Raw genomic sequence first — 26,141 nt, 5'->3', positions numbered from 1 at the left:
CACAAAATAATATCAAGGTACCCAGGCATAAGTCAGAGCCACCTGAAGAGACAATCCCCTTGTTCTCCCACTCTCTAGCCTATGCTGTAATGTTGATTCCCCCCCCCCCCCCACAAAAAAAAATTGAAATATATTGGTAGGTGCCTATTCTGCATCCTGGGGGCCTGGCCCATTAGCTCATATATGCAATATGAGGTCATGTAAAGGACTGCCCATAAATAAATTAACATTCGCCATGCCCTGCCAACCCTCAGTCCGCCCTGCTCCTCAGGAGCCCAAGAAATAAGATGGGCCTTGCCCCTTACCTAGAAGGTTAACAAACTTAGGCTCTGGCATTCTGCGGAGGTGAGTCAGTTCTAAAGTCGAGGACCCCACCCTGCCAGCAGCCCTCATTTGTGTCAAAGGGGCTTCAACTTGAACATCTCTGCTGATCCCAGCAGTAGCAGCATGACACAGAAAAAGAGGCAATCTGTCAGGTAACATAGCATGGTGACTGACGTACTGTCAACCAAGAGAGCTATGAAATAAAGTTAATTCATAAATGGAGTATATTCTTTGCAGGCAATAGGAGATGTTATGCAGATTACTGAATACAATGGGGATTGGTGGGGCTCAGCATCTTGTAAGATCTGTCCCCATGGGAGTTTTGGCTATTCAGGGAACACAGAATCTGGCTGTTAGTGCATGAAAATATAGCATGTGGCAGGGCAAAGCTTATGAGAGTTTATTATGAGAGTTTTCATACAGGTGTGATGTGATTTTTGGGTGACAACAGTTAAATTGACTTAGCAAACTGACATGTTTTCTCATTTATTTAAGGTGTCTTCAAAGCAGTGATGGAAGCTGCTGGACCCCAGGTTGAACTAGAATGTGCTATGCTTGGTATGATGCAACATATATTCCATTTGATTCCATTATTAGTATACCTGCTCTTTCCAAAATTTAAATGGCTGCTTATGCTTAGTCATGATGTTACAGTCCCCCAGTTGGATCATTTAATTATAACAGGAAAGCACATTACATTAAATAAAATTGTGCTGGCTTTATTGATTTTTGAAAACCCTGCTCTCAGGGCATCCACGTTATTTTTGCAAAAGGAAGATAATTTGGAAGAGAAAGGCTATTTGATCCTAATGAGTACATGGGAAGTAGTGCAACCATAGGCTCCTATTTATGAAGGTACTTTAGCACATGCTTAACTTTCAGAACTTGAAGAGGCCCATTGGCTTCAGAGTCCCTTTAAGCTCATGATTTAAACTAACCTGATTAAAGTTAGGCATATGCTTGATGTACCTTCTTGAATTGAGGCAATAACAATTTTGGGACTGATCCCGCTCCTGGATAAGATAATGGGAGCTTTGCCACGGACTTCAGTGGGTGCAGCATCAGTCTCTTAGAGATTATCAGTGTCTCTCCTTTGGTATTCAAAAGTGCACAGTTATTGTTAATTGAAATTATGTAACCCAATAGGTACTGTCTGTGAGCTCTTCTACAGTCTTTGGATTCTGCCAAACCAGTGCTGAAATTAAACCATTGCCAACTGTGGTTGGCACCAATTAGTGCAAGAAAAACCCTTAGTGCGCATCCTGAATCACAAAATGAAATAGTATCCCCATGGTTTTGGCAGTTCAGTTTCAATATTGTACCTTTTGCTTCCAAATTTTTCACTTTTGGCAAATCTGTGGATTCTCCCCCTTTATTAGCCTGATCTTTGCCCTCAACTCCCAAGCCAATGGGAGTTGAATGTGTTCTGCACTTAGTAGGATGAGCACATAATCTCACAATCAGTTTCTTTTCTTTCTGCATAGTAGTGCTATTTGTAGTGTTGCGCTCATGAGTCCATCAGTTTTTTGCAGTATTTTTTGATGTGTTTACAACTCATTTTAAATGACCTAGCACTTTTAAAGGATTTTATTACATATGCCTTAGCTTCCTTGCAATAGTCCTAAAATCACTTGGGCTCTTTTTTAGTCTGTCAGTTTATCTATAAAATGATAATTGGAGATTTCTGGAGGTAAATGACATGAATAATGATAGGGAGTTTCTCATGCAGAGGTATTGTGCATATTCCATTGATACACATTTTAAGAAATGTTGATAATACGAATAAAATTATTTAAATTTCATATACGTTAAAAGGTAGGTTGTGTTAAATTGTAAACTATTATTTGATGAGCACCCAGATTTCAACTCATAAGTAAAACAGGAAATTTGGAGCACATATGAAGTTCACCCCCAATTTAAGATATCAGCATAAAGAAATTTTAAAAGCAGAATGTTAGCAGCAAAAACGGTTAATCAGATGAAGCTGGTGGAATGTCAAGACCCTGTATAGATAAAACATTCAAGATGGAGTTGCTTTCCACTTTCCTGTTTGCAAATACCAGGCACGTTTCTCTCCAGAAGTTATATTTTCATCTGGTATAGATCAGCATGGCTCCATTAAAGACATTGGAACTGTTCCATTGTGCACCACTTGAGGCTCTTGTCCTTTGTTATTATAAAGTGTTGATCTCTTTATTTTGTGTGTCATATTTTTTTCTTCTATCTTCTAGCTTTACAGCCTCACAGTGCCTTTATAACCACACAAGGTGGAAACCTGATGTGTGGTAAAATTATTCACTTTGTTCATCAGAAAGATGTTAAAGCCCTGGTCTCTAAAGTGCTCCAGGAGTGTGAACTGAGGAAGTACACATCTGTCGCCTTCCCAGCAATTGGAACAGGTTTGTTTTTTCTTAGTAGATTTTGAAAGGAAAAGCAAAATCAAGATCACTGTAGTAAGTTTACACACAAACTCATACCAGCAGTGTTATGTTAAAATTACAGATTTGTATAGCAAGTATCCATATGGTATTAGCTTCTAAAGGCCTGACACTACTCTTACTGATTTCAGCCGAAGCATATTCTGGTCCAAAAAGTAGCCTAACTACTTGGTTCAGCTGGTTTGCTATAGACAAACTGCATATCACAACATTGGAAGGTAACTGTATGGCTGAGGGGCGTCATTCAGTGGAGAGATATTGAAAAAGCATGCAGTAATGTACAGTGACCTGGCTAAGGGAGGTGCCAATTAATGATACCAGAGCTGAGTGAATAGTTGACTTTTTCAGGGGCAGAACTTTAAATTCTGAAAAAAAATTCAGTTTGGTTCTAATCAAAACTGATTTTTTTTTCTTGCCAAAATAAAAATTTAAAAATTTTTTTTTTTTTATTTGCATCAAATAAAACATTTAGTTTGGCCCCAAGTGATTTTTTTGGTTATTTCATTTTGTGTTGTTTTTCACCTGTTTTTTTTTCAGTTGGCTATAACTTGAAACATCACACCATTTTGAAAGAAAAAGTCAAAATGTTTTGTTTCTAAATGGCTGAAACAATCTGTTTCAACTTCTTTGGGAAAAAAATCAGCAAAAACTGGTCACCAAATTCGCAAGTAGTTTCAGAGCCCTGAAAAATGAAAATTTTTGTCTAAATTATACATTGACACTAATGCAGGGGTGAAAGTAAGTTAGAGGACTTACCGGTATGCTGGAGTCCTGAACAGGGGGAATTGCCTCAATCGGAAGAGGCAGGGCCTTAAATCCACGGGCCCTTTAAATCTTGATTTAAAGGGCCCCAGGCTCCCAGCCACCACTATCGCAGCTGGAGCCCTGGGCCATTTAAATCACCCCCTATACCAGCTACAGAGGCGACTGGGAACCCTGGGGCTCAGGGGCGATTTAAAGGGCCCAGGACTTCAGTTGCCACTACCGCAACGGAGCCCCGGGCCCTTTAAATCACTGAGGAGCCCTGGGGGCTCCTGGCTGCCACTGCTACCCCGGGGCTCTGGACTCTGGCAGAGCTTTAAAGGGCGTGGGGCTCCGCTGTGATAGCGCCTGCTGGAGCCCTGAGCCCTTTAAATCCCCGCCTGAGCCCTGCTGCCTGAGCCCTGAGGCTCCAGCCGCCGCTACCGCCCCAGCCTTTTAAATCCCCTCCAGACCCCCGCTGCCGCTACCCCAGGGCTTTAAATTGCTGTCTGGGAAAGCCAGTCCTGGTACAGCACACCGGCTCACTTTCACCTCTGCACTAATGTGACATTATCCAGGAAAAACATGTTGCATTACAATATTTCTGCTTTGCAAACTGTTTCTCCAAGACACGTTTTAGTCAACCTTTTAGGAATATATTTACATAATAACTTTAAATGTCAGTGAACACTCTGGCGTCATTTTAAAAAAACCCTGTAACATTTACTTAAATGTCTGTCTTCAACAGAACTGTTAGCATGAGCAGGATTATCTGTGTAAGAGTGGCAGGATTGGGCCACTTGTTAGTAAAAAAGCGAGAGATTCAGAACTGTTAGGGTAGCCTCTAAGACCACTTCCACACGGTTCCCCAAGAACTCGGTTCTTGTCACTCAGGTTCCTTTATCTGGCATACAGCAAAGCTATACCGAGTTGTTCATACTCAAATGTAGCGGGTAGGTACAGGATATACCACACATCCAAAGTAATGCAGAAAACCCCCTTCTGTTATGTACATTTATACATTACATTGCATTTACTTTACATTGCATCACATGTTTTTGGATTGGCTTGGACACTTTGTAGGAACCAATCCCTGTACAGTGTTCACAGTCGATGCACGACTTACTCTTTACCTCATCTTAAGTTTTGGGCTTATCTTGTCTATTGTTCTCTCATCCAGTTAAAAGCTGTTAGTATTGTTATAGAAATGTGTTATATTCATTTGTCAGTGAAATTATACTTTATGAAAATGGCAGACTAATAGCTCTTGCTTCAGTTATGGAATCAAAAGATCCCCACTTTAGCAGGGATGTTGGTAATATGGATCTTTTTGGGGAGAAAGACAGAGAATGACATCTTCACAGTCTGCAGCCTGTCAGCTAATGATTGCAACCAGAAAAACATTGGAGCCAGGTTTCTCTTTAAGAGCTTACAAAGTAACTTTCTTTTCACAATGTATTATTTCCTCAAACTGTTTCATATCTGGTTATGCTGACCTCATTATAAGAATGAGACTGTATTGCCTTTAAAAGGATGTTTCAATAAATCATCGTAGTCATATTTATCTGTTGTAATTATGAAGAATGAAGTCCTGTGTTTAGCCACAGAACAAGTACAGCACAGATATAGCAGCAGTGCAATATACCTCAATTTTGACTTGGAGGGATTACCTTTTATTATTATTATTATTATTATTATTATTATATTACTTTACTGTGTTAAGTGCCAACAGTGTGCTTGGCCCTATACAAAAAGAGTTTCTACCCTGACGGCTTGCAGTTTAGAAAATAGACATTTTTTTGATCTTTTTGCTCGGACTGTTCACAAGGTCTTCAGATAGTACAAGTAGGGAGCAGAGAGGTTCTTTGATATAGAGAGCATCTTAGTTCACATACTGTTCACCAGCAAATATGTATTTTTTATTTATTTGTTACAGGTCAGGCAGGGCGGAATCCAGCTGAGGTAGCTGAGGACATGATGGATGCTATAGTTGAGTTTGCAAATACAAAAACAGTCCAGCATGTGAAAAAAATTAAAATAGTCATCTTCCAGCCACAGATGCAAAATGTATTTTATGCAAGTATGCAGAAAAGAGAAGGAGATACAACTTCACCAACATCAGAATCATGGCTTTCTAAGTTAACATGTGAGTAGTGAGTGTTTTTTAAATGGGTACATAAAATTAAATATTTTCTTAAATAAAAGTTACGTAATTACAGACTTTATACTTCATTGCAGCACTTTTAATGGGCAAAAAACGTCCCGCTGGAAAGAAATGTGGATTCGTGCTGGAGAAGAAAACTGAATTAACCACATTTCAGATTTGTGGTGAAAGCCAAAAAAATATGGAAGCCACTGAATCTTGGATAAAAAATCTGATTTTAAAAGAACAGTATGACAACATTATTTCAGATGAATTAATTGACAGTTTTGGTGAAGCAGAAGCTAAGAAACTAAGTGAACTCCAGAAAAGCCTACATATTACCATTCATGTGGAAACCAAGGAAACTCCTCCTTTTGTTAGAGTTTCTGGTATGACTAGAGATGTCTATGAAGCTTCCATGAAAATTCAAAACATGATCAAAATAATTAAAGATAACCAAGAAGAACAATCAAAGGCAAAACTTGTCAGCAATTTAGTACAGTGGAAGTATTCCATAAACAATGTGCATTTCACAGACTTTGACTCTCTGATAAATATGCACTTAGAGGATGCTAAAGTAGCTAAAAAAACTCAAATTAATATCAAACTCCTCAGGAAGAACTACAAGGTAGACATGAAAAATCTACGTGCTACAGATGAACAAGGAACAGTTATAATCATTCAGCGTGAGCCAAAGGATGAAGGTAAATTAAAGCTTTGTTGAGCTGTTCTTCATAGCTTTATTATTAATTATTATTATTTTGTTTGTTATTTCATGAAGGGTCTGACAAAGTACACACACTTTCATTCATATATTTAAAAATTCTAAATAATGCTAGTATATTTTCTTAGAAACTATTAATGATTCTGAACATATATTTAAACATATTGAGCTTGAATCTCTTCTCACTTACACTAGTGTAAAACTAGTGTAACAACATGGATGTCAGTAAAGTTACCCCTGTTTATACCAGTGTGAAGGGATAAAAAGAATTCAGAATTGAAGAGGACATAGGACATCTCCCAATAGGGACTGATCAAAATTCTTAGGATATATCAAAAAGGCTTTCTCAGTCATCCAACAGCAATGCTTCTAGTCTAGATGAAGACTTACGTCCAGAAGTAAACCTATCTCTTGCCATAAATTTTCAGTTGCTAGGCATTACCTACCACTGGCAGTGATTCCACCTAGCAATTTTAGTTTGAAATGTAACAACAACTGTGTCAGAAAGCCAGCACATAATTTTAAACTGAGTTTCATAGAATCATAGGACTGGAAGGGGCCTCGAGGGGTCATCTAGTTCAGTCCCCTGCACTCATGGCAGGACTAAGTATTATCTAGACCCTCCCTGACAGGTGTTTGTCTAACCTGCTCTTAAAAATCTCCAGTGATGGAGATTCCACAACCTCCCTAGACAATTTATTCCAGTGCTTAACCACTGTGACAGTTAGGAAGTTTTTCCTAAAGTCCTACCTAAACCGCCCTTGCTGCAATTTAAGCCCATTGCTTCTTGTCCTATCCTCAGAGGTCAAGAAGAACAATTTTTCTCTCTCCTCTTTGTAACAGCCTTTTATGTACTTGAAAACTGTTATCGTATCCCCTCTCTGTCTCCTCTTGTCCAGACTAAACAAATCCAATTGATTCAATCTTTCCTCATAGGTAGGGCCCTACCAAAATCAGGGTCGATTTTGGTCTATTTCATGGTCATAGGATTTTAAAAATAATAAATATCATGGTTTCAGATACTAAATTTGTGGGGGTCTCAACCCAAAAGGGAGTCATGGGGGGGAGTTGCAAGGCTATTGAACAGGGGTTGCAGTATTGCCACCCTTACTTCTGTGCTGTTTCTGGTGGCGGCGATGCCTTTAGAGCTGGGCAGCTGGAGAGCAGCAACCGCTGGCCAAATGCTCAGCTCTGAAGGCAATACTACTGCTAATGGGGCACCGTGGTTGGCAAGGGTTTCCCTTGGTCGCCCTCCCATACACACACAGCCAGCCCAAGGCCCGTTTAACCCCAGAATGCTAGGGCACTGGGCCTGAGGCCAGGGAGGAGCAGGGCTGGGGGAGCCCTGGCCAAGGACTCCTTCAGTATGCCAGACTCCAGCTGTTGGTCCTGGCTGGGCTGCTGAGGGACAGGATTTCCTCTTCCCCTGCAGGGGCCTCTCCCAGGGCCGGGTCAGACCCACCTCCAGGAATCTTCCCCGACTGCAGGAAGATCTGCAGCTGTCGTCCGGGAGCCCAGCTCTGAAGGCAGCACCACTGTCAGCAGTAGTGCAAAAATAAGGGTGTCATGGTATGGCACTGCTGCTGGTGGTGGCGCTGCCTTCAGAGCTGGGTGGCCAGCCAGCATCCACTGCTCTCCACCTGCCCAGAATACATTAAATTGTAAATGTGTCTCTGTTCTTTTCCATATTTCATTGTGGATTATGTTTTCCAAAACCTTTTACAGTAATGCCAGTAGAAGCGTATTCAGACCCCTGACACAGCAAAAGTACATGTTTATGTACTGGATCAGGACCTCCATAAACAAATATCTCTTACTGACAGAAGAGTGATTAGCTGTAGCCATATTCTTTCTCAGCTTAATCACTTCGCTAATAAATCATTTGATTTACCAATATAACTTTATAAGCCAGAAGCAAATACCATTCCATATTAAAAAGATAAATGTTCCAGTCTTGCCACTGTTTACTCACATGAATTGTCCTTAGTCATGCAAGTTGTCCCATTTACCATAGTTTCTACCCTGACACCCAAAATGTTGAGTGGTCCAGAAGTAATGAGTAAAATTTCCCAACATTTCTAAACTTTACTTTAGTTAATTGTTTTTGTTTGGTAAGTGAGAGCTCAGATTGGTAGCAAAATAGAAAATCTAATCTGTGCTACAGAAGCCATAGTGTATTCATGGCAAAGAATAGGCTTGGCAAAGAATCTGTGGAAGAAAAGAATCGATAATAGGTGCTCTTTTCAGTTTTTAATAAGGCACAAACCCGTATAAGCAGAGTCAGTTCTAGCTGTATTAACAAAATGTTTACTTTGCAGGTAAACAGTTAGTAGCGTTCCCTAAAGAGTGGAGTGATATGAAACAAGAACATGTCAAAGTGGTTAAGATAAATACAGCACAACAAGAATATCAAGATGTTCAGAAGAAGTTTCTAAAAACCTGCCCCACATTCAAAATCGAGAAGGTGAAGTAACATGAGAGTGAAGTTTTTTGTTTGTTTTTTAAACAGAAACTTTCATCTTTTATTTTTTGTTAAGTATTTATTTGTAAGTTCTGTATTTCCCCAACACTACATTATTGATAAAATCCAAAACTTCATTGCAAATCTAAGGAAATTTTCCATTCTAATATCATATGATAGTGGCTGTCAACTATTAGATCAGTGGTCCCCAAACTGTGGGGCCCCTGGGGGGGGCATGGAGGAACATTTGGGGAGGTGTGGTGGGGCCTGGGCCAGCCCCACGGGGAGCAGGGAGGGAACGTCACCTAGCCCTGCTCTGTCCCCAACTCTGCTCTGCCCTGGCTCTGACCCCAGCCTTGGCTTACAGCTCCCAGCCCTGCTCCCAGCCACAGCTGTGGATCTGGACCCTGCCGTGGCTCCACTCCTGGCCCTGGGTTCCGACCCGGGCCACAGTCCCAGCCCCAGCCATGGCTCTGCTCCTGGTAGCGGCCCCAGCCCCCAATCCCAACTGCAGCTCTGCTCCTAGTCACAACCCCAGCTCCCGACTGTGGCTCCGGCCCCGACTCCGCTCCTGGCTGCAGCTCCACCGCTGGCTCCACTCCTGGCCACGGCCTTGGCTCCCAACCATGGCTCCTGCTCCAGCCCCAGCCCTAGCTCCGCTCCCAGCCATGGCTCCCAACACCGGCACCAGCTCCTGACACCAGCTCTGGTTCCCAACCAGCCCCACTCCCAGCCCCCAACCGTGGCTCCAGGGGGGGTGCAGATAGATTCCATTATGGTTATGGGGGGGCACAATAGGAAAAAGTTTGTGGACCACTATCCTAGGGTGATTGGGCATTCAAGCAGTCTGTGTTCAGTATCCCCAAATTATGAGATGAGATACTGAAGGTAATTTATTTATGAAATATAGGCTCACACACATACATAGTCAGAAATCAACTGAAAATCTGTCTGCTGTGAATGTTACAGTAAACCATCTCTAAGAAACAATCAGATTAATCTCCACCAAGTAAATGATTGACTATTGAAGTCCTTACTTATGCAAACCTCTCACTGGGCCAAATCCTGCTTCTTCGTCTACAGTGCATTTTTATTGCTGAAAGGAATCAGGATTAAGGAATCCTGTGCAGGAGATCTACACATATCTCTGCATTGTGGGACTCTGTCTTTTAGGAAGCGAAGCTCCCAACAGCCCATTGTACATGGTGGGAGGCAGGCAAGGAGAACACTGGGTCCAGGAGAATGGCACCTACTCTACACAGATCCTTCTGCAGGTGGAGAGCTGGTTGACCACACACACTTCTGCAGCCCTGAGGCTACAGTAGCAGTCATAGAGCAATTCCTTTAATCCGCAGAGATTAATCCACAGTTTGGGGGACATATTCCTTCCCTGTGAGTCCCATAGGGAGATCTCCGTAAAGCTATGTGCAGTTCCAGGATTCGGGCCACTGACTTCAGTAAGTTTTGCCTGAATGTAAATTGTAAAATACTTTACAAAGGTGTCAGCATCAAGGACACTTTGTAAAGTATTTTACAATTTACATTAGTTAACATCAAAAGGGAATATAAGTATGAGAAATCAGATGAAATTAAGAATGAGGAAGTATTCTGAATATCCCAGGACACTTGCCAATGGTGAGATCCTCTATCCTTGAAGAATAATGTTCTGAGAGAATAGAGGAATGCCACAGCACTTGGCACATTAAAAAAAATATATGGAGCAAAATTAGCATACAGTGGGAACAATTATGCAATGGCATGACCTAAGCAAGCTTAGAATCATAGAATCATAGAATATCAGGGTTGGAAGGGACCCCAGAAGGTCATCTAGTCCAACCCCCTGCTCAAAGCAGGACCAAGTCCCAGTTAAATCATCCTAGCCAGGGCTTTTTGTCCAGCTCTAGATCCTCTTAATGTTAATTTGCCAGTTGGAAGCTTTTATACCAGTGCTCTTTGGGCCAGCTCCAACAGGAACATTTCCTATTGACTTCAGTGGGAGTTGGATCAGAGCTTTGATGCTGATATACCAGGTTGCTCCCTGGAACCATTTCCTTAAAAATAGATTGCTTTCGTGAGTAGGCCAGCAAAATTTGCTCCCTGGAAGTGTATTCTTAAATGGCAGTTTTTAGCGGGCTAAATTATACAATTGAGGACATAATTTTAATCCCCAAGTTGGGATCTAGAAAAGAAGCTTGTTCTTGTAAAAGCATAATGATAGCTCTACAATTCTCCCCTTTAATGGGAGAATTATCAGCAAAGAGTTCAGATGTTCAGGGTGCATCTTATTCAAAAGCCCCTTTTGCTGCTGGTGATACCACAATAGCAGAATACAACAGCATACCTCTAAAAACTTTCATCACTTTGCTGTGAACATGCTAGTATTTGCTCCAAATACTTGGCACATGAAGCAAAACTCAAGTGATTAAAAGGAAATAGTCAAACTAAAGACTTTTTCTAGGTTATCATATTCTGGTTATTTATTGGTTCACATTCTGTAATGTTTGGATTTCCAGCGTCCCAATTCTAAATAGACACCACAGGGGCAGAGTGATCTGAAAACCAATTAATTTATATTTGTTATTTTTTAATGCTTTGCTGTCATCCTAGATATTGGCCATTATCAATAATGTGTTTTATTTTCTAACTTTGCAGATTGAAAGGATACAAAATCCTTACCTGTGGCAGACCTACCAAATCAAAAAACAGTCGCTGGACAAAAAGAATAGCAACACAAATAATGAGAATCTCCTATTCCATGGAACACCTAGTTCCTCACTGAGCACAATTAATTACAATGGGTTTAATCGTGGTTTTGCTGGAAAGAATGGTAAATTATTATTCAAAGCAAGTTAATTTCCTAAACAGGGAATGGATGAGTGAGACATGGTGTGTGATAATGGTGTCACATGCACAGTGCATGGTGAGGAATGAGGTCAGAGAAAGAGACAAAGAATTAGTAAATATGGGGAATAATTCTGTGTGGAGGGAAGGAAGTATTAGATGACCTATTAGACTCTTCTGTGCGTGCCTTGAGCATATCCTAACGGGATGTTAGGAATCATTAAAAAAGGGATAGAGAATAAGAATGAGAATATCTTATTGCCCTTGTATAAATACATGGTATGCCCACGTCTTGAATACGGCGTACAGATGTGGTCCCCTCATTTCAAAAAAGATATACTGGCATTAGAAAAGGTTCAGAAAAGGGCAACTAAAATGATTAGGGGTTTGGAACGGATCCCATATGAGGAGAGATTAAAGAGGCTAAGACTTTTCAGCTTGGAAAAGAGGAGACTAAGGGGAGATATGATAGAAGTATATAAAATCACGAGTGGTGTGGAGAAAGTGAATAAGGAAAAGTTATTTACTTGTTCCCATAATAGAAGAACTAGGGGCCACCAAATGAAATTAATGGGCAGCAGGTTTAAAACAAATAAAAGGAAGTTCTTCTTCACACACCGCACAGTCAACCTGTGGAACGCCTTGCCTGAGGAGGTTGTGAAGGCTAGGACTATAACAGGGTTTAAAAGAGAACTGGATAAATTCATGGAAGTTAAGTCCATTAATGGCTATTAGCCAGGATGGGTAAGGAATGGTGTCCCTAGCCTCTGTTTGTCAGAGGGTGGAGATGGATGGCAGGAGAGAAATCACTTGATCATTACTTGTTAGGATCACTCCCTCTGGGGCACCTGGCATTGGCCACTGTTGGCAGACAGGATACTGGGCTGGATGGACCTTTGGTCTGACCCAGTATGGCCATTCTTATGTTCTTATATGAGAATTGTTCATATGTCACCATCCGTCCAGGCTCTGAAGTGCGCTATTGTATTCAATAGTTATTGAAGTGTCTAGCTAATGAGTTCCGATATACCTGTGCTGATATCTTAATTACGCAGCTGTTTATTCTTATCAGACAGGCAGATCATTCCTTAAGCCAAAGGGTTTTCTTATGTTTTGGAGGGTTTATAAGTCTAGCCAGATAACATGCTTTCATTATTGGTTAATTTGAAGGCTTTTATTTTCAGTTTATTTGTACTGCTTATTGGAGGGGTGGGCAAACTTTTTGGCCCGAGGGCCACATCTGGGTATTGAAATTGTATAGCGGGCCATGAATGCTCACAAAATTGGGGGTTAAGGTGTGAGAGCTCTGGGGTGGGGCCAGAAATGAGGAGTTCAGGGTGTGGGGGGTGGCTCCGGATTGGGGCCGGAGGTTGGGGTGCAGGGGGGGACTGAGGGCTCCAGCTGGGAGTGTGGGCTCGGGGGTGGGGCTGGGGATGAGGGGTTGGAGGTGCAGGAGGGTGCTCTGGGCTGGGACCGAGGGGCTCAGAGGGCAGGAGGGGGATCAGGGCTAGGGCAGGGGGTTGGGGTGCAGGAAATGGTCAGGGGTTCAGGCTCCGGGTGGTGCTTACCTCAAGCAGCTCCTGGAAGCAGCGGCATGTCCTTCCCCCCCTCCGGCTCCTATGTGGAGGCGCGGCCAGGCAGCTCTGTGCGCTGTCCCATCCACAGACACCACCTCTGCAGCTCCCATTGGCCATGGTTCCCGGCCAATGGGAGCTGCGGGGACAGCTTGGGGGGGGCAGCATGCGGAGGCCCCTGGCTGCCCCTATGTGTAGTAGCCAGAGGAGGGGACATGCCGCTGCTTCCGGGAGCCATGTGGAGCCACAGCATATGCGGAGCGGGGTAAGCCCTGGACCTCACTACCTGGTGAGAGTGTGAAGGGCCAGATGTGGCCCCTGGGCCATAGTTTGCCCACGCCTGGTTTATTGTCTAAAAATCGTAAATTGTGAAAAAGATCTGAGGAGTTTATCAATGTCAAGTGGTTAATCCCTTGGCCCGTGCACAATATCCACTGCAGACTAGCACAGAGAGATCATCGTACTTCGCAAATCTAAAATCATTTAAAACTTTGGTGGCCTTTGTGAAAGTTGATATATTATTAAATGTATTACCTACCTCACAAAAACTGTTAATCAGAACAGTCACTGCCTGGCTTCCTTGTTGACATTCTCAGCCGAGACATTACAAAGTGAATGGACCCTAGAGATACAACTGATTATCTTTTCTGCCTAGAAAATGGTGCCGCCTTATCAGATAAGAGACAAATTGGCTGAACCGTGTGGGGAAAGCTTCTGCTGCTGCTTGTGCTGTTTCTGTTCTTGGGGATAATTAGAGGACGCCACTCAATCTGGCACTCTTCACAAGAGTTACATTTAATATATACATTCTTTCTCTTTAACTAGTGTCATGGGCAACTCTGTTCAATCTAAATCAGAGATGTTCTGCACTGATCAGACAGTTGTCTTTGGGTGCTACAAACCAAAATATTGTATTTGGCGCAGAGACTATGTGAGGCCCTGATTCTGCGAAGTCTTGCGCCTGTACTTAGCTTGAAGCATTGAACTCAGTCGGATTATTCAGAATACGTACTTTGTAGGATCAGGGATAGTATTATACATGACAAAATGAACAGATGTGATGAACAGCAAAGAACAGACTGGGCAAAGAAGGATGAAGTCTTTAGCAATAGGATTCAATTCCCTGCATATATTTTTGCTGTTTGCATTGGAAGCTTTCTCCCACTTTCAGAAAAGAAGAGAAACAGGTCCCAGATGAAGAACCATGATTCGTCTGCCTCTGTGAAGTATCATTAGAATATTATAATTACAATTATATAATCTTATAATTAAAAAATTCTAAATGTTTGCCATGTGTTAGATAGAAAACTACACAATGACAAATAGAGGGAGAAAGTTTAACCTCCTTCACCATAAGAAAAGGCAAAGTAAGTCTGCATGATTAGCTGAGTGATAAAGCGTCATCTCAGTAAACTTATGACTGATACTTTGATACAAGGGCCTATTCCAAGGGAAGCTGGAACGATGCTGTCAAACTCTTAATTTTAATTTCAAATGATCCTTTTTCACTAATAGAAGAGAAGGTTGCACATTTTAGGGGTTACATAAGAATGAAAGTCTTGTTCTTTAAAAGTTTTAAAAACTTTGTCTTTCTGATCACAGGTGCAGCAATTGGAAATGGAACCTATTTTGCTGTTGATGCCAGTTATTCTGCTCAGGATGGATACTCTAGACCTGATGGGAGTGGCAGAAAATACATGTACCTTGCTCGAGTTCTCACTGGAGAATATTGCACTGGAAAAACAGGATTAATCACTCCACCAGCAAAAAACTTGGCAGATCCTACTGACCTATATGATAGTGTGACTGATAACACGGGTCATCCATCAATGTTTGTCATATTTAATGACATTCAAGCTTATCCAGAATACCTTATTACTTTTAGAAGATAAGATTTATTTTTTAAAAACAGTGGAAGAGGTTTTTTGGTGCCTTTATTTTGTGAATAATATTGCAAGGATAATTTTGTAACCAGAAATTTGAAGAATGAGAAAAGTACTGGCTTTCTTATAGCTCTTTATATTTTGGTTTATTGACTCAAATGACCATTTATATAGCCAATTGCCTAAATATATGTAAATAATATTAAGAAAAGAGACCAGGTTAAGTAGATTTTATTATGCACCCTAACAGTGCTCATCATTTGGGTGTCGATGAGGGTTGTGAGCAATGTTCCCTCTAATTTTTGACAGGCCGTGTGTGGAAAAAATTACTTCTGTGCAAATTGTGCTTCTGTGCAAATTTTTGTGCATGTGGTGTTTAGGATCTGTGTGCGCATGCACACACACACAGCTTAGAGGGAACAGTGGTTGTGAGAATAGCACATTCAGGCTAGGTAGATAGGGCTTTTAGCAGGAAGGGCTGTTGGATGCAATTTTTTGTTGCCCACAACCTAAAGTAAACTGAGTGTAGCAGGCTGGTGCATCAGTAAGGATGCTGTTCCCCACATCATAAGGCACTGAATAGCTGAAAGAGAGTGTCTTTCAAACCCTCAGACGTGTATGCAACAAGCAGGGGACCCTTGATCTCAATTTTTTCCAAGTATACACATTAATCGCTCTAAGCAAATTACCACTTCTGGTTAACTTAGGGTTCAAGGAAAACCCAAAAACATAAGTTACATTCAGTAAATCACCTTTGCCCCATCCTATTCATCTCCTATACACTAGGGCTCATGTCTATATGGGTATTCTGTACATTTCTCTGTATTATCCAGATGCCTTTCTTCCCAGGTGCCTAGCTGATTGCTGGTGCTTTTGCACTTCATTCAGCATCCTGCAGAATCAATACGTTCAAGTACAAAATCAGTCCTTCTGGAATATTCAAGATAATCATCATATAGAGAAGGCTGGCATTCTTTCTGCACAGTCTTGAGGCATAATAAGCCCTTTTTCTGTAGAATTATAACCTTGTATAGATGGTAACCTCTGAGCATGTGTTAAATTACTGAATTCTAGAAAACAATTGAAAAACCATCTATTGATAAACTACTTTGCTAAGCTTTATAAAGCCAGTTTTAGAATATTTGTATTTCTGAAAATTAGGTACATTCATAACAACAGTGATATTAACTTCTTATGCTGCCACTCATACCACAGGGTCATATTTCTGTGAATAAAGCTGTTAATTATTCTGAATAGTGAATGGTGTATTATAGGGTCATTAGTTATACAACTACTAGAGACACAATCAATTAAAATGAACCTTTGTCTGAACATTTTTGTCTGCTCTGATACAAGTTATACATAGGATCACTATTACTGAAAGAGTTTAGAGAAAAAAATAGTCTCTTTATTCAGTTTGTTCATTTTGTGTATTTGACAGCACTATGGGTGTAGGCCCTAATTCAGCGATTCACTTAGTACAAGCTTAAACGTTTTGCTGAACAGGGATTGACTGATGTGATAGGCCATCGACCGTTTCATCTTTGAAGACATTTGGACAGTTTAAACCACAAGCTCTCCTTTGCCACTTGGTGTTCCTTTCTGCTCTGTTGCAGAAACTCTCCATCAAAGTGAATAATGCTTCCCAGCGACCATGGTAAACGTTTCCATGGCAGTACACTAGAGATTTTATGATGCCCTATTTATTGGCCCTTTGAGAAACCGTTAAAATACTGCATTGCACCTTAAGATTGCTAGAGAACCACTGCACATACACCAGAGATTTACTCTAGTGATGAGTTAATTGCAGCAGAGCCACAAGAACAACCTCACCCCACAGTGGTAAGAAGGAGCAACATGAGGGGACCATCTGGTTGAGAGTCTTCTTCTTTTCTAACACAGTAAAATCATTTTTATTATTTATAGAGCAATGTGTACCTGGCACTTTTCCAAAAAGGAAAGGACCCATAATGGCTGTCCTCCAGATTGCTGTGGGGGAATCCCACTCTCTGGATCCCAGGTGTTTTACGCTTCCCTGGGTCTCAAAAGGCAGCAATTGGCCTCTCTGGCACATTTCTTGTGCACAGACCCTCAGGCTGCTACCCCTTCACGGAGATGGAAGAAGGGGTGCTGGAACGGGGAGGCAGGGCTCTGGGTTGGGGGTCCATGGCTCCCCACAGCTGCCCAGGAGGCTCTTACCATGGCTAAGCTGCTGCTCCAAGGCCCCGTCCACTGGCCAGAGCCAGGCTGGGGTAAGAGTCGCAGAAGCAGCTGTAGGGAGCCATGGACTCCCCATGTGCCGTGGCAGGTGTCCAGGGGGCAGGGACACAGGCTGGAGGCTGCTCTTGGGGGTCCCCCCACCCCTGGCAGGGGGAGGGGCCCTAGGGTTGCCAACTTTCTGATTTCAGAAAACCTAAAACCCTTGTCCTAGCCCCTGCCCCGCCCCTTCCCCGGGGCCTGCCGCACCCCTTCTCTGAGGCACCACCCCTGCTCATTCCATCCTCCCTCGCTCATTTTCAACAGGCTGGGGCAGGGGGTTGGGATGTGGGAAGGGGTGGAGGTGGGGGCTCTGGCTGGGGGTACTGGCTCTGAGGTGGGGCCGGGGATGAGGGTTTGGAGCATGGCAGGGGGCTGAGGGCTGGGGAAGGGAGTTTGGGTGTGGGAGGGGTGAGGGCTCCGGCTGCAGGCTCTGGGCTGGGGCCAGGGATGAGGGGTTTGGGGTGCAGGAGGGGGCTCTGAGCTGAAGGGTTGGGCTAAGGGGTTTGGAGTGTGGGAGGAGGCTCTGGGCTGGGGCAGAAGGTTGGAGTGCGGGGGGGGGTGAGGGCTCCGGGCTGGGGCAGGGGTTGCAGGTTCCAGGCGGTACTTACGTCAGGCGGCTCCCGGATGTAGCCAGCATCTCCCTCCTGCTCCTAGGTGGAGGTGCAGCAAGGTGACCCCATGCGTTGGCCCAGCCTGCAGGCACCATCCCCACAGCTCCCACTGGCTGCAGTTCCCAGCCAATAGGAGCTGTGAAGCCGGTGCTTGGGGTGGGGTAGCACGCAGACCTCCTTGGCTGCCCCTGTGCCTAGGGGCCGCAAGAACATGATGGTCACTTCTGTGAGCCACATGGAGCCAGGGCAGGCAGGGAGCCTATCTTAGCCCTACTGCACCCCCGTCCAGACTTTTAATGGCCCGGTCAGCTGCACTGACTGGAGCTGCCAGGGTCTCTTTTCAACCAGGTGTTCCAGCTGAAAACTGGACACCTGGCAACCCTTAGGGGCCCAGGCTCCCCACCCCGCTCTGGCTTCCAGCTTAGCTGGAGCAGGACCTTGGGGGAAGAGGTGGGGTGGGGTGGAGCCAATGAGGGGGTGGGGGGCCCCCTACTCCCTGACTTTTGGGACAGCTTTCCCTCCCCCCACCATGATGATCAGAAATAATTACTACAAATCACTACAAATACTAATTTCTTTGCTTAATAAATCAGTCAGCTTTAAATGAAAACTATGTTTTGATAAACATTTTTCTTATGTATCCAATCCAGCATATTTAAGGTATTTATTTAATTTACAAAAATAAAATGCTGTTTTTGCACATTTGAGTTGAATTTCCACCCAAATAGAACTTGTCACAAATCTTAAGTAAAAAAAATTAATCATTATCTAGTAAATAAGAATTGCATCATTCACCATTTTCTAACTGTAAAATGCTGAAGAATGTTGCTGCTGCATCTTTGTTACTATTCTTGGAGCTCCGATGTCAGCTGCGTTAGACTAGCAGACGGTGCAGCATGTTAATTCTGCAGACATTGATGTTACTCATAAGAAAGATCACAGGCTTGGTTCAGTGGCGAAGGTGCTCAGCCAGGTTTACTGTCGATGAAGCCCAGTTCCTAGTGCCCCATAGGCGCTATGTTTACACTAACACATGTACGCCTGTGACAATGGACCAGCTCAGTCAGCCACGGGAGTCTCTGCTGTCTCCTCGGCTGGACAAAAGTGCTCCTCCTATGACTTCCCCTTTTATACATTAGTAGAAACAAATTGCATATTCCACTTCTGAAGTGGTTAGTTACCACCCTTATCCTTGTATCTGCTAGTTTGAACGGAAAATCCTCATCCATTATCCTGTTGTCCCATCTTTATCTTACTTGGGGCCAGTGTGTGCCTGTACCTTCACCTAGAAATGTGTTTATGCAGTGTGACGGGGGAAGGCCAGATGGCTATGAAAGAGTAGTCTTATTGGGATCCGGGAAGCGGGCGGACGAAGCCCGTCCACTGCTAAAGGATAGCCTTCTAGGGGCACAAAGCTCTAAAGATATAGAGCAGGTTGCACAGAGGGGCCAAGAGGCCAGTGAAGAAGCTTGGCAACATGTGACCTCCAGAAGAGGTAAGCGGAATGTCCGGGCTCCAGTAACACAGACACAGGTAACTAACCGCTTTCATGTTCTCTCCACAGGTACCAATGCGGAGAGTGGACCAGATGATATGTCTGGGGGGAGAAAGCAGAAGGAGACTCCGCTGGTTGGGAGGCATGAGATGCGATGTCCTGAGGTTGGGGGTTCCACGACCACCACTCCCAGGAGGAGAAGGCGGGTGGTGGTGGTCGGGGACTCTCTCCTCCGGGGGACTGAGTCATCTATCTGCCGCCCTGACCGGGAAAACCGAGAAGTCTGCTGCTTGCCAGGGGCTAAGATTCGTGATGTGACGGAGAGACTGCCGAGACTCATCAAGCCCTCGGATCGCTACCCCTTCCTGCTTCTCCACGTGGGCACCAATGATACTGCCAAGAATGACCTTGAGCGGATCACTGCGGACTACGTGGCTCTGGGAAGAAGGATAAAGGAGTTGGAGGCGCAAGTGGTGTTCTCGTCCATCCTCCCCGTGGAAGGAAAAGGCCTGGGTAGGGACCGTCGAATCGTGGAGGTCAACGAATGGCTACGCAGGTGGTGTCGGAGAGAAGGCTTTGGATTCTTTGACCATGGGATGGTGTTCCATGAAGGAGGAGTGCTGGGCAGAGACGGGCTCCATCTTACGAAGAGAGGGAAGAACATCTTTGCCAGCAGGCTGGCTAACCTAGTGAGGAGGGCTTTAAACTAGGTTCACCGGGGGAAGGAGACCAAAGCCCTGAGGTAAGTGGGAAAGCGGGATACCGGGAGGAAGCACAGGCAGGAATGTCTGTGAGGGGAGGGCTCCTGCCTCATACTGGGAATGAGGGGCGATCAACAGGTTATCTCAAGTGCTTATATACAAATGCACAAAGCCTTGGAAACAAGCAGGGAGAACTGGAGGTCCTGGTGATGTCAAGGAATTATGACGTGATTGGAATAACAGAGACTTGGTGGGATAACTCACATGACTGGAGTACAGTCATGGATGGTTATAAACTGTTCAGGAAGGACAGGCAGGGCAGAAAAGGTGGGGGAGTAGCACTGTATGTAAGGGAGCAGTATGACTGCTCAGCGCTCCGGTACGAAACTGTGGAAAAACCTGAGTGTCTCTGGATTAAGTTTAGAAGTGTGTGCAACAAGAGTGATGTCATGGTGGGAGTCTGCTATAGACCACCGGACCAGGGGGATGAGGTGGATGAGGCTTTCTACCGGCAACTCACGGAAGCTACTAGATCGCATGCCCTGATTCTCATGGGTGACTTTAATTTTCCTGATATCTGCTGGGAGAGCAATACAGCGGTGCATAGACAATCCAGGAAGTTTTTGGAAAGCGTAGGGGACAATTTCCTGGTGCAAGTGCTAGGGGAGCCAACTAGGGGGAGCGCTTTTCTTGACCTGCTGCTCACAAACCGGGTAGAATTAGTGGGGGAAGCAAAAGTGGATGGGAATCTGGGAGGCAGTGACCATGAGTTGGTTGAGTTCAGGATCCTGACGCAGGGAAGAAAGGTAAGCAGCAGGATACGGACCCTGGACTTCAGGAAAGCAGACTTTGACTCCCTCAGGGAACAGATGGCCAGGATCCCCTGGGGGACTAACATGAAAGGGAAGGGAGTCCAGGAGAGCTGGCTGTATTTCAAGGAATCCCTGTTGAGGTTACAGGGACAAACCATCCCGATGAGTCGAAAGAATAGTAAATATGGCAGGCGACCAGCTTGGCTTAATGGTGAAATCCTAGCGGATCTTAAACATAAAAAAGAAGCTTACAAGAAGTGGAAGGTTGGACATATGACCAGGGAAGAGTATAAAAATATTGCTCGGGCATGTAGGAAAGATATCAGGAGGGCCAAATCGCACCTGGAGCTGCAGCTAGCAAGAGATGTCAAGAGTAACAAGAAGGGTTTCTTCAGGTATGTTGGCAACAAGAAGAAAGCCAAGGAAAGTGTGGGCCCCTTACTGAATGAGGGAGGCAAGCTAGTGACAGAGGATGTGGAAAAAGCTAATGTACTCAATGCTTTTTTTGCCTCTGTTTTCACTAACAAGGTCAGCTCCCAGACTGCTGTGCTGGGCATCACAAAATGGGGAAGAGATGGCCAGCCCTCTGTAGAGATAGAGGTGGTTAGGGACTATTTAGAAAAGCTGGACGTGCACAAGTCCATGGGGCCGGACGAATTGCATCCGAGAGTGCTGAGGGAATTGGCGGCTGTGATTGCAGAGCCCTGGCCATTATCTTTGAAAACTCGTGGCGAACGGGGGAAGTCCCGGATGACTGGAAAAAGGCTAATGTAGTGCCCATCTTTAGAAAAGGGAAGAAGGAGGATCCTGGGAACTACAGGCCGGTCAGCCTCACCTCAGTCCCTGGAAAAATCATGGAGCAGGTCCTCAAAGAATCAATCCTGAAGCACTTAGAGGAGAGGAAAGTGATCAGGAACAGTCAGCATGGATTCACCAAGGGAAGGTCATGCCTGACTAATCTAATCGCCTTTTATGATGAGATTACTGGTTCTGTGGATGAAGGGAAAGCAGTGGATGTATTGTTTCTTGACTTTAGCAAAGCTTTTGACACGGTCTCCCACAGCATTCTTGTCAGCAAGTTAAGGAAGTATGGGCTGGATGAATGCACTATAAGGTGGGTAGAAAGCTGGCTAGATTGTCGGGCTCAACGGGTAGTGATCAATGGCTCCATGTCTAGTTGGCAGCCGGTGTCAAGTGGAGTGCCCCAGGGGTCGGTCCTGGGGCCCGTTTTGTTCAATATCTTCATAAATGATCTGGAGGATGGTGTGGATTGCACTCTCAGCAAATTTGCGGATGATACTAAACTGGGAGGAGTGGTAGATACGCTGGAGGGGAGGGATAGGATACAGAAGGACCTAGACAAATTGGAAGATTGGGCCAAAAGAAATCTAATGAGGTTCAATAAGGATAAGTGCAGGGTCCTGCACTTAGGATGGAAGAATCCAATGCACCGCTACAGACTAGGGACCGAATGGCTCGGCAGCAGTTCTGCGGAAAAGGACCTAGGGGTGACAGTGGACGAGAAGCTGGATATGAGTCAGCAGTGTGCCCTTGTTGCCAAGAAGGCCAATGGCATTTTGGGATGTATAAGTAGGGGCATAGCGAGCAGATCGAGGGACGTGATCGTTCCCCTTTATTCGACACTGGTGAGGTCTCATCTGGAGTACTGTGTCCAGTTTTGGGCCCCACACTACAAGAAGGATGTGGATAAATTGGAAAGAGTACAGCGAAGGGCAACAAAAATGATTAGGGGTCTAGAGCACATGACTTATGAGGAGAGGCTGAGGGAGCTGGGATTGTTTAGTCTGCAGAAGAGAAGAATGAGGGGGGATTTGATAGCTGCTTTCAACTACCTGAAAGGGGGTTTCAAAGAGGATGGCTCTAGACTGTTCTCAATGGTAGCAGATGACAGAACGAGGAGTAATGGTCTCAAGTTGCAATGGGGGAGGTTTAGATTGGATATTAGGAAAAACTTTTTCACTAAGAGGGTGGTGAAACACTGGAATGCGTTACCTAGGGAGGTGGTAGAATCTCCTTCCTTAGAGGTTTTTAAGGTCAGGCTTGACAAAGCCCTGGCTAGGATGATTTAACTGGGACTTGGTCCTGCTTTGAGCAGGGGGTTGGACTAGATGACCTTCTGGGGTCCCTTCCAACCCTGATATTCTATGATTCTAAAGGATCCCCCCCAGCCTAAAAGGGGGATCCACAGGACTAGATGCCCAAAAAATTTGAGGGGACAACTAATAAAATAACAGGGACAGGAGTGCAGTCAAAGGGTCAAAAGAAGGGAACCGGATGGGGACACCGAGCAGAGAACCCCGGACGGCGCCCACTGCTCTTCAAAGGCGTCAAGGGAGTCAGAGGACGCCGCCCAGAGGAACTCTGCCTGGATACGTGAACGGACCGAGGATCGAAAATAGGCCCCACAGTCACAGGAGACTCCATCGGCCAACCTCCTCACTCTGGTTTTGTAGATGGCCATTTTAGCTAGGGCCAGGAGGAGGTTGACCAGGAGATCCCGTGACTTTGTGGGGCCACGGATAGGGAGTGCATAAATGAGAAGGTGAAGGGAGAAGTGCAGCCAAAAACGTAATAAAATATTGGTGAGGAGCCGAAATAGGGGCTGCAGCCTGGCACACTCCAAGTATATATGTGCCAGGGTATCCCTCACACTGCAAAAGGGGCAGGTGTCTGGGATTGAGGTGAACTGCACCAAGTACACGCCCGTGCTCATGACTCCATGAAGGAGCTGCCAACTGACATCCCTGGTGGGCCTTGGGACTAAAGTGGAATATAGGCTGGCCCACCAGGGCTCCTCACCCTCCAAGGGTGGCAGGAGGTCCTGGGGTGGACCCTGGGGTGGGACACAAGGATGAGGGTGTGGAGCACGAGCGTGTATTTTTTTTCTAAATAGCACCCTCAAGGATTGAACTCACAACCCGGGGTTTAGCAGGCCAATGCTCAAGCCACTGAGCTATCCCTCCCCCCGCTATAGAAGAGTAGTCTTATTGGGATCCGGGAAGTGGGCGGGCGAAGCCCGTCCACTGCTAAAGGGTCCCCCCCAGCCTAAAAGGGGGATCCACAGGACCTAGATACCCAAAAAATTCCGGGGGACAACTAATAAAATAACAGGGACAGGAGTGCGGTCAAAGGGTCAAAAGAAGGGAACCGGACGGGGACACCGAGCAGAGAACCCCGGACAGAGCCCACTGCTCCTCAAAGGCGTCAAGGGAGTCAGAGGACGCCGCCCAGAGGAACTCTGCCTGGATACGTGAACGGACCGAGGATCGGAAATAGGCCCCACAGTCACAGGAGACTCCATCGGCCAACCACCTCACTCTGGTTTTGTAGATGGCCATTTTAGCTAGGGCCAGGAGGAGGTTGACCAGGAGATCCCGGGGCTTTGTGGGGCCACGGATAGGGAGTGCATAAATGAGAAGGTGAGGGGAGAAGTGCAACCAAAAACGTAATAAGATATTGGTGAGGAGCCGGAATAGGGGCTGCAGCCTGGCACACTCCAAGTATATATGTGCCAGGGTATCCCTCACACTGCAAAAGGGGCAGGTGTCTGGGATTGAGGTGAACTGCACCAAGTACATGCCTGTGCTCATGACTCCATGAAGGAGCTGCCAACTGACATCCCTGGTGGGCCTTGGGACTAAAGTGGAATATAGGCTGGCCCACCAGGGCTCCTCACCCTCCAAGGGTGGCAGGAGGTCCTGGGGTGGACCCTGGGGTGGGACACAAGGATGAGGGTGTGGAGCACGAGCGTGTATTTTTTTTCTAAATAGCACCCTCAAGGATTGAACTCACAACCCGGGGTTTAGCAGGCCAATGCTCAAGCCACTGAGCTATCCCTCCCCCCGCTATAGAAGAGTAGTGGGAGATAGATATATTAGCTCCAGGCTAAACAAATCCCTGGTACCAGGTTAAGTGAAATGGCAGCTGCTCCAGGTCAATTAAGATACCTGGGGCCAATTAAGAATTTTCCAGAAGGCAGGGAGAAGGCTATGTTGATTGGGACACCTGAAGCCAATCAGGGGCTGGCTGAAACTAGTTAAAAGCCTCCCAGCCAGTCAGGTGGGGGTGCATGTCAGGAGCTGTGGGAAGAAGTTGTGCTGTTGGAGAGGCTGAGTGGTACACACCATATCAGGCACAAGGAAGGAGGCCCTGAGGTAAGGGTGAAGTGGAGCTTGAGGAAGTGAGGGCTGCTGTGGGGGAAGTAGCCCAGGGACTTGTACATGTCATGTTTCTAAAAGGTCAGCTACCATAGCTGATACTATTAGGGTCCCTGGGCTGGAGCCTGGAGTAGAGGGTGGACCTGGGCTCCCCCCCACCTTTGCCCCCTGATTAATCACTGAGACTGGGAGACAACGGAGACTGTGCAAGGAAGGATAACTTCTCCCCACCTCCCTTGCTGGCTTATGATGAAAATGGCTCAGTAGACTGTGACCCTTGTCCCTTGAGAAAGAAGGGTTATGTGGAGGGTCACAGTGAGCCTCTGAGGCTAGCGAAATCTGCCAGGAAATGCAGGACCCAAGGAGGCAAGGACAAAGCTTTGTCACATCAGTTACTTGAGACCTCTAGATGTTCCTGTAGCATCCTCACAAGTGAGGAACGTGCTTACTTGGTGTTAGCTAATAACTAGTATGATGTTTTGCCTAGGCCAAGCCTATTCTCGTTCACAGCCTTTGATTCACACTATTAGTTATGCCTGCAGCAAGGCCTATACTAGAACTGGAATACACGCAAGTTAAGCTAAAAAAGGGCTTTAATAAATTTTTATAGATGTAATGAATCCTCCTGGTTAACAAACTTAGTGTAAAGGTGCTCTTTAGTTGCAAATCAACATGTTTTAATGCTTACCAAATAAAGAATCTATCTTTCTTTAGGAAAATAACCAAAATATGATTAAAATTGATTATTTAAATCAAGGTGTCCTGCCTGCTAATTTAAATGATTTAAACAGTTGATTTAAATCTATTCAGCCTGCATGTTTACCTTTCCTCTGCCTGCTGCACTAGTAAAGCTACTTCTTAGTTCACTTGGGTAAAAGCCTGTGCTTCTGAAGCATAGGTTGAGAGTTAACTGATGACCTTGCTGTGCTGTACAAAGCAAGTGTCAAAATAAGGAA

The 26,141-nt window shown here is 44.9% G+C and overlaps 1 protein-coding gene across 2 annotated transcripts in view; it reads left to right on the top strand.

Moving 5' to 3' along the window:
- LOC119863412 (protein mono-ADP-ribosyltransferase PARP14-like) overlaps nucleotides 1-16,461 on the top strand; it is a 35,048-nt gene extending 18,587 nt beyond the window's left edge. For both annotated transcript variants that reach the window (XM_038421840.2, XM_043504969.1), the window contains exons 11-17: nucleotides 820-882; nucleotides 2,556-2,723; nucleotides 5,440-5,649; nucleotides 5,742-6,350; nucleotides 8,689-8,834; nucleotides 11,484-11,658; nucleotides 14,849-16,461. In XM_038421840.2, coding sequence (XP_038277768.1) covers nucleotides 820-882; nucleotides 2,556-2,723; nucleotides 5,440-5,649; nucleotides 5,742-6,350; nucleotides 8,689-8,834; nucleotides 11,484-11,658; nucleotides 14,849-15,138 — 1,661 coding nt within the window. In that variant the 3' untranslated portion in view covers nucleotides 15,139-16,461. The remainder of the gene's footprint in view (nucleotides 1-819; nucleotides 883-2,555; nucleotides 2,724-5,439; nucleotides 5,650-5,741; nucleotides 6,351-8,688; nucleotides 8,835-11,483; nucleotides 11,659-14,848) is intronic.
- Nucleotides 16,462-26,141: the final 9,680 nt, after the last annotated feature.

This window comes from Dermochelys coriacea, chromosome 11 (assembly GCF_009764565.3).
Source record: "Dermochelys coriacea isolate rDerCor1 chromosome 11, rDerCor1.pri.v4, whole genome shotgun sequence".
NCBI classification, from domain to species: Eukaryota; Metazoa; Chordata; order Testudines; family Dermochelyidae; genus Dermochelys; species Dermochelys coriacea.
The sequence above is the reverse complement of the archived record's forward strand: the minus strand, read 5'-3'. Positions and strand labels throughout refer to the sequence as shown.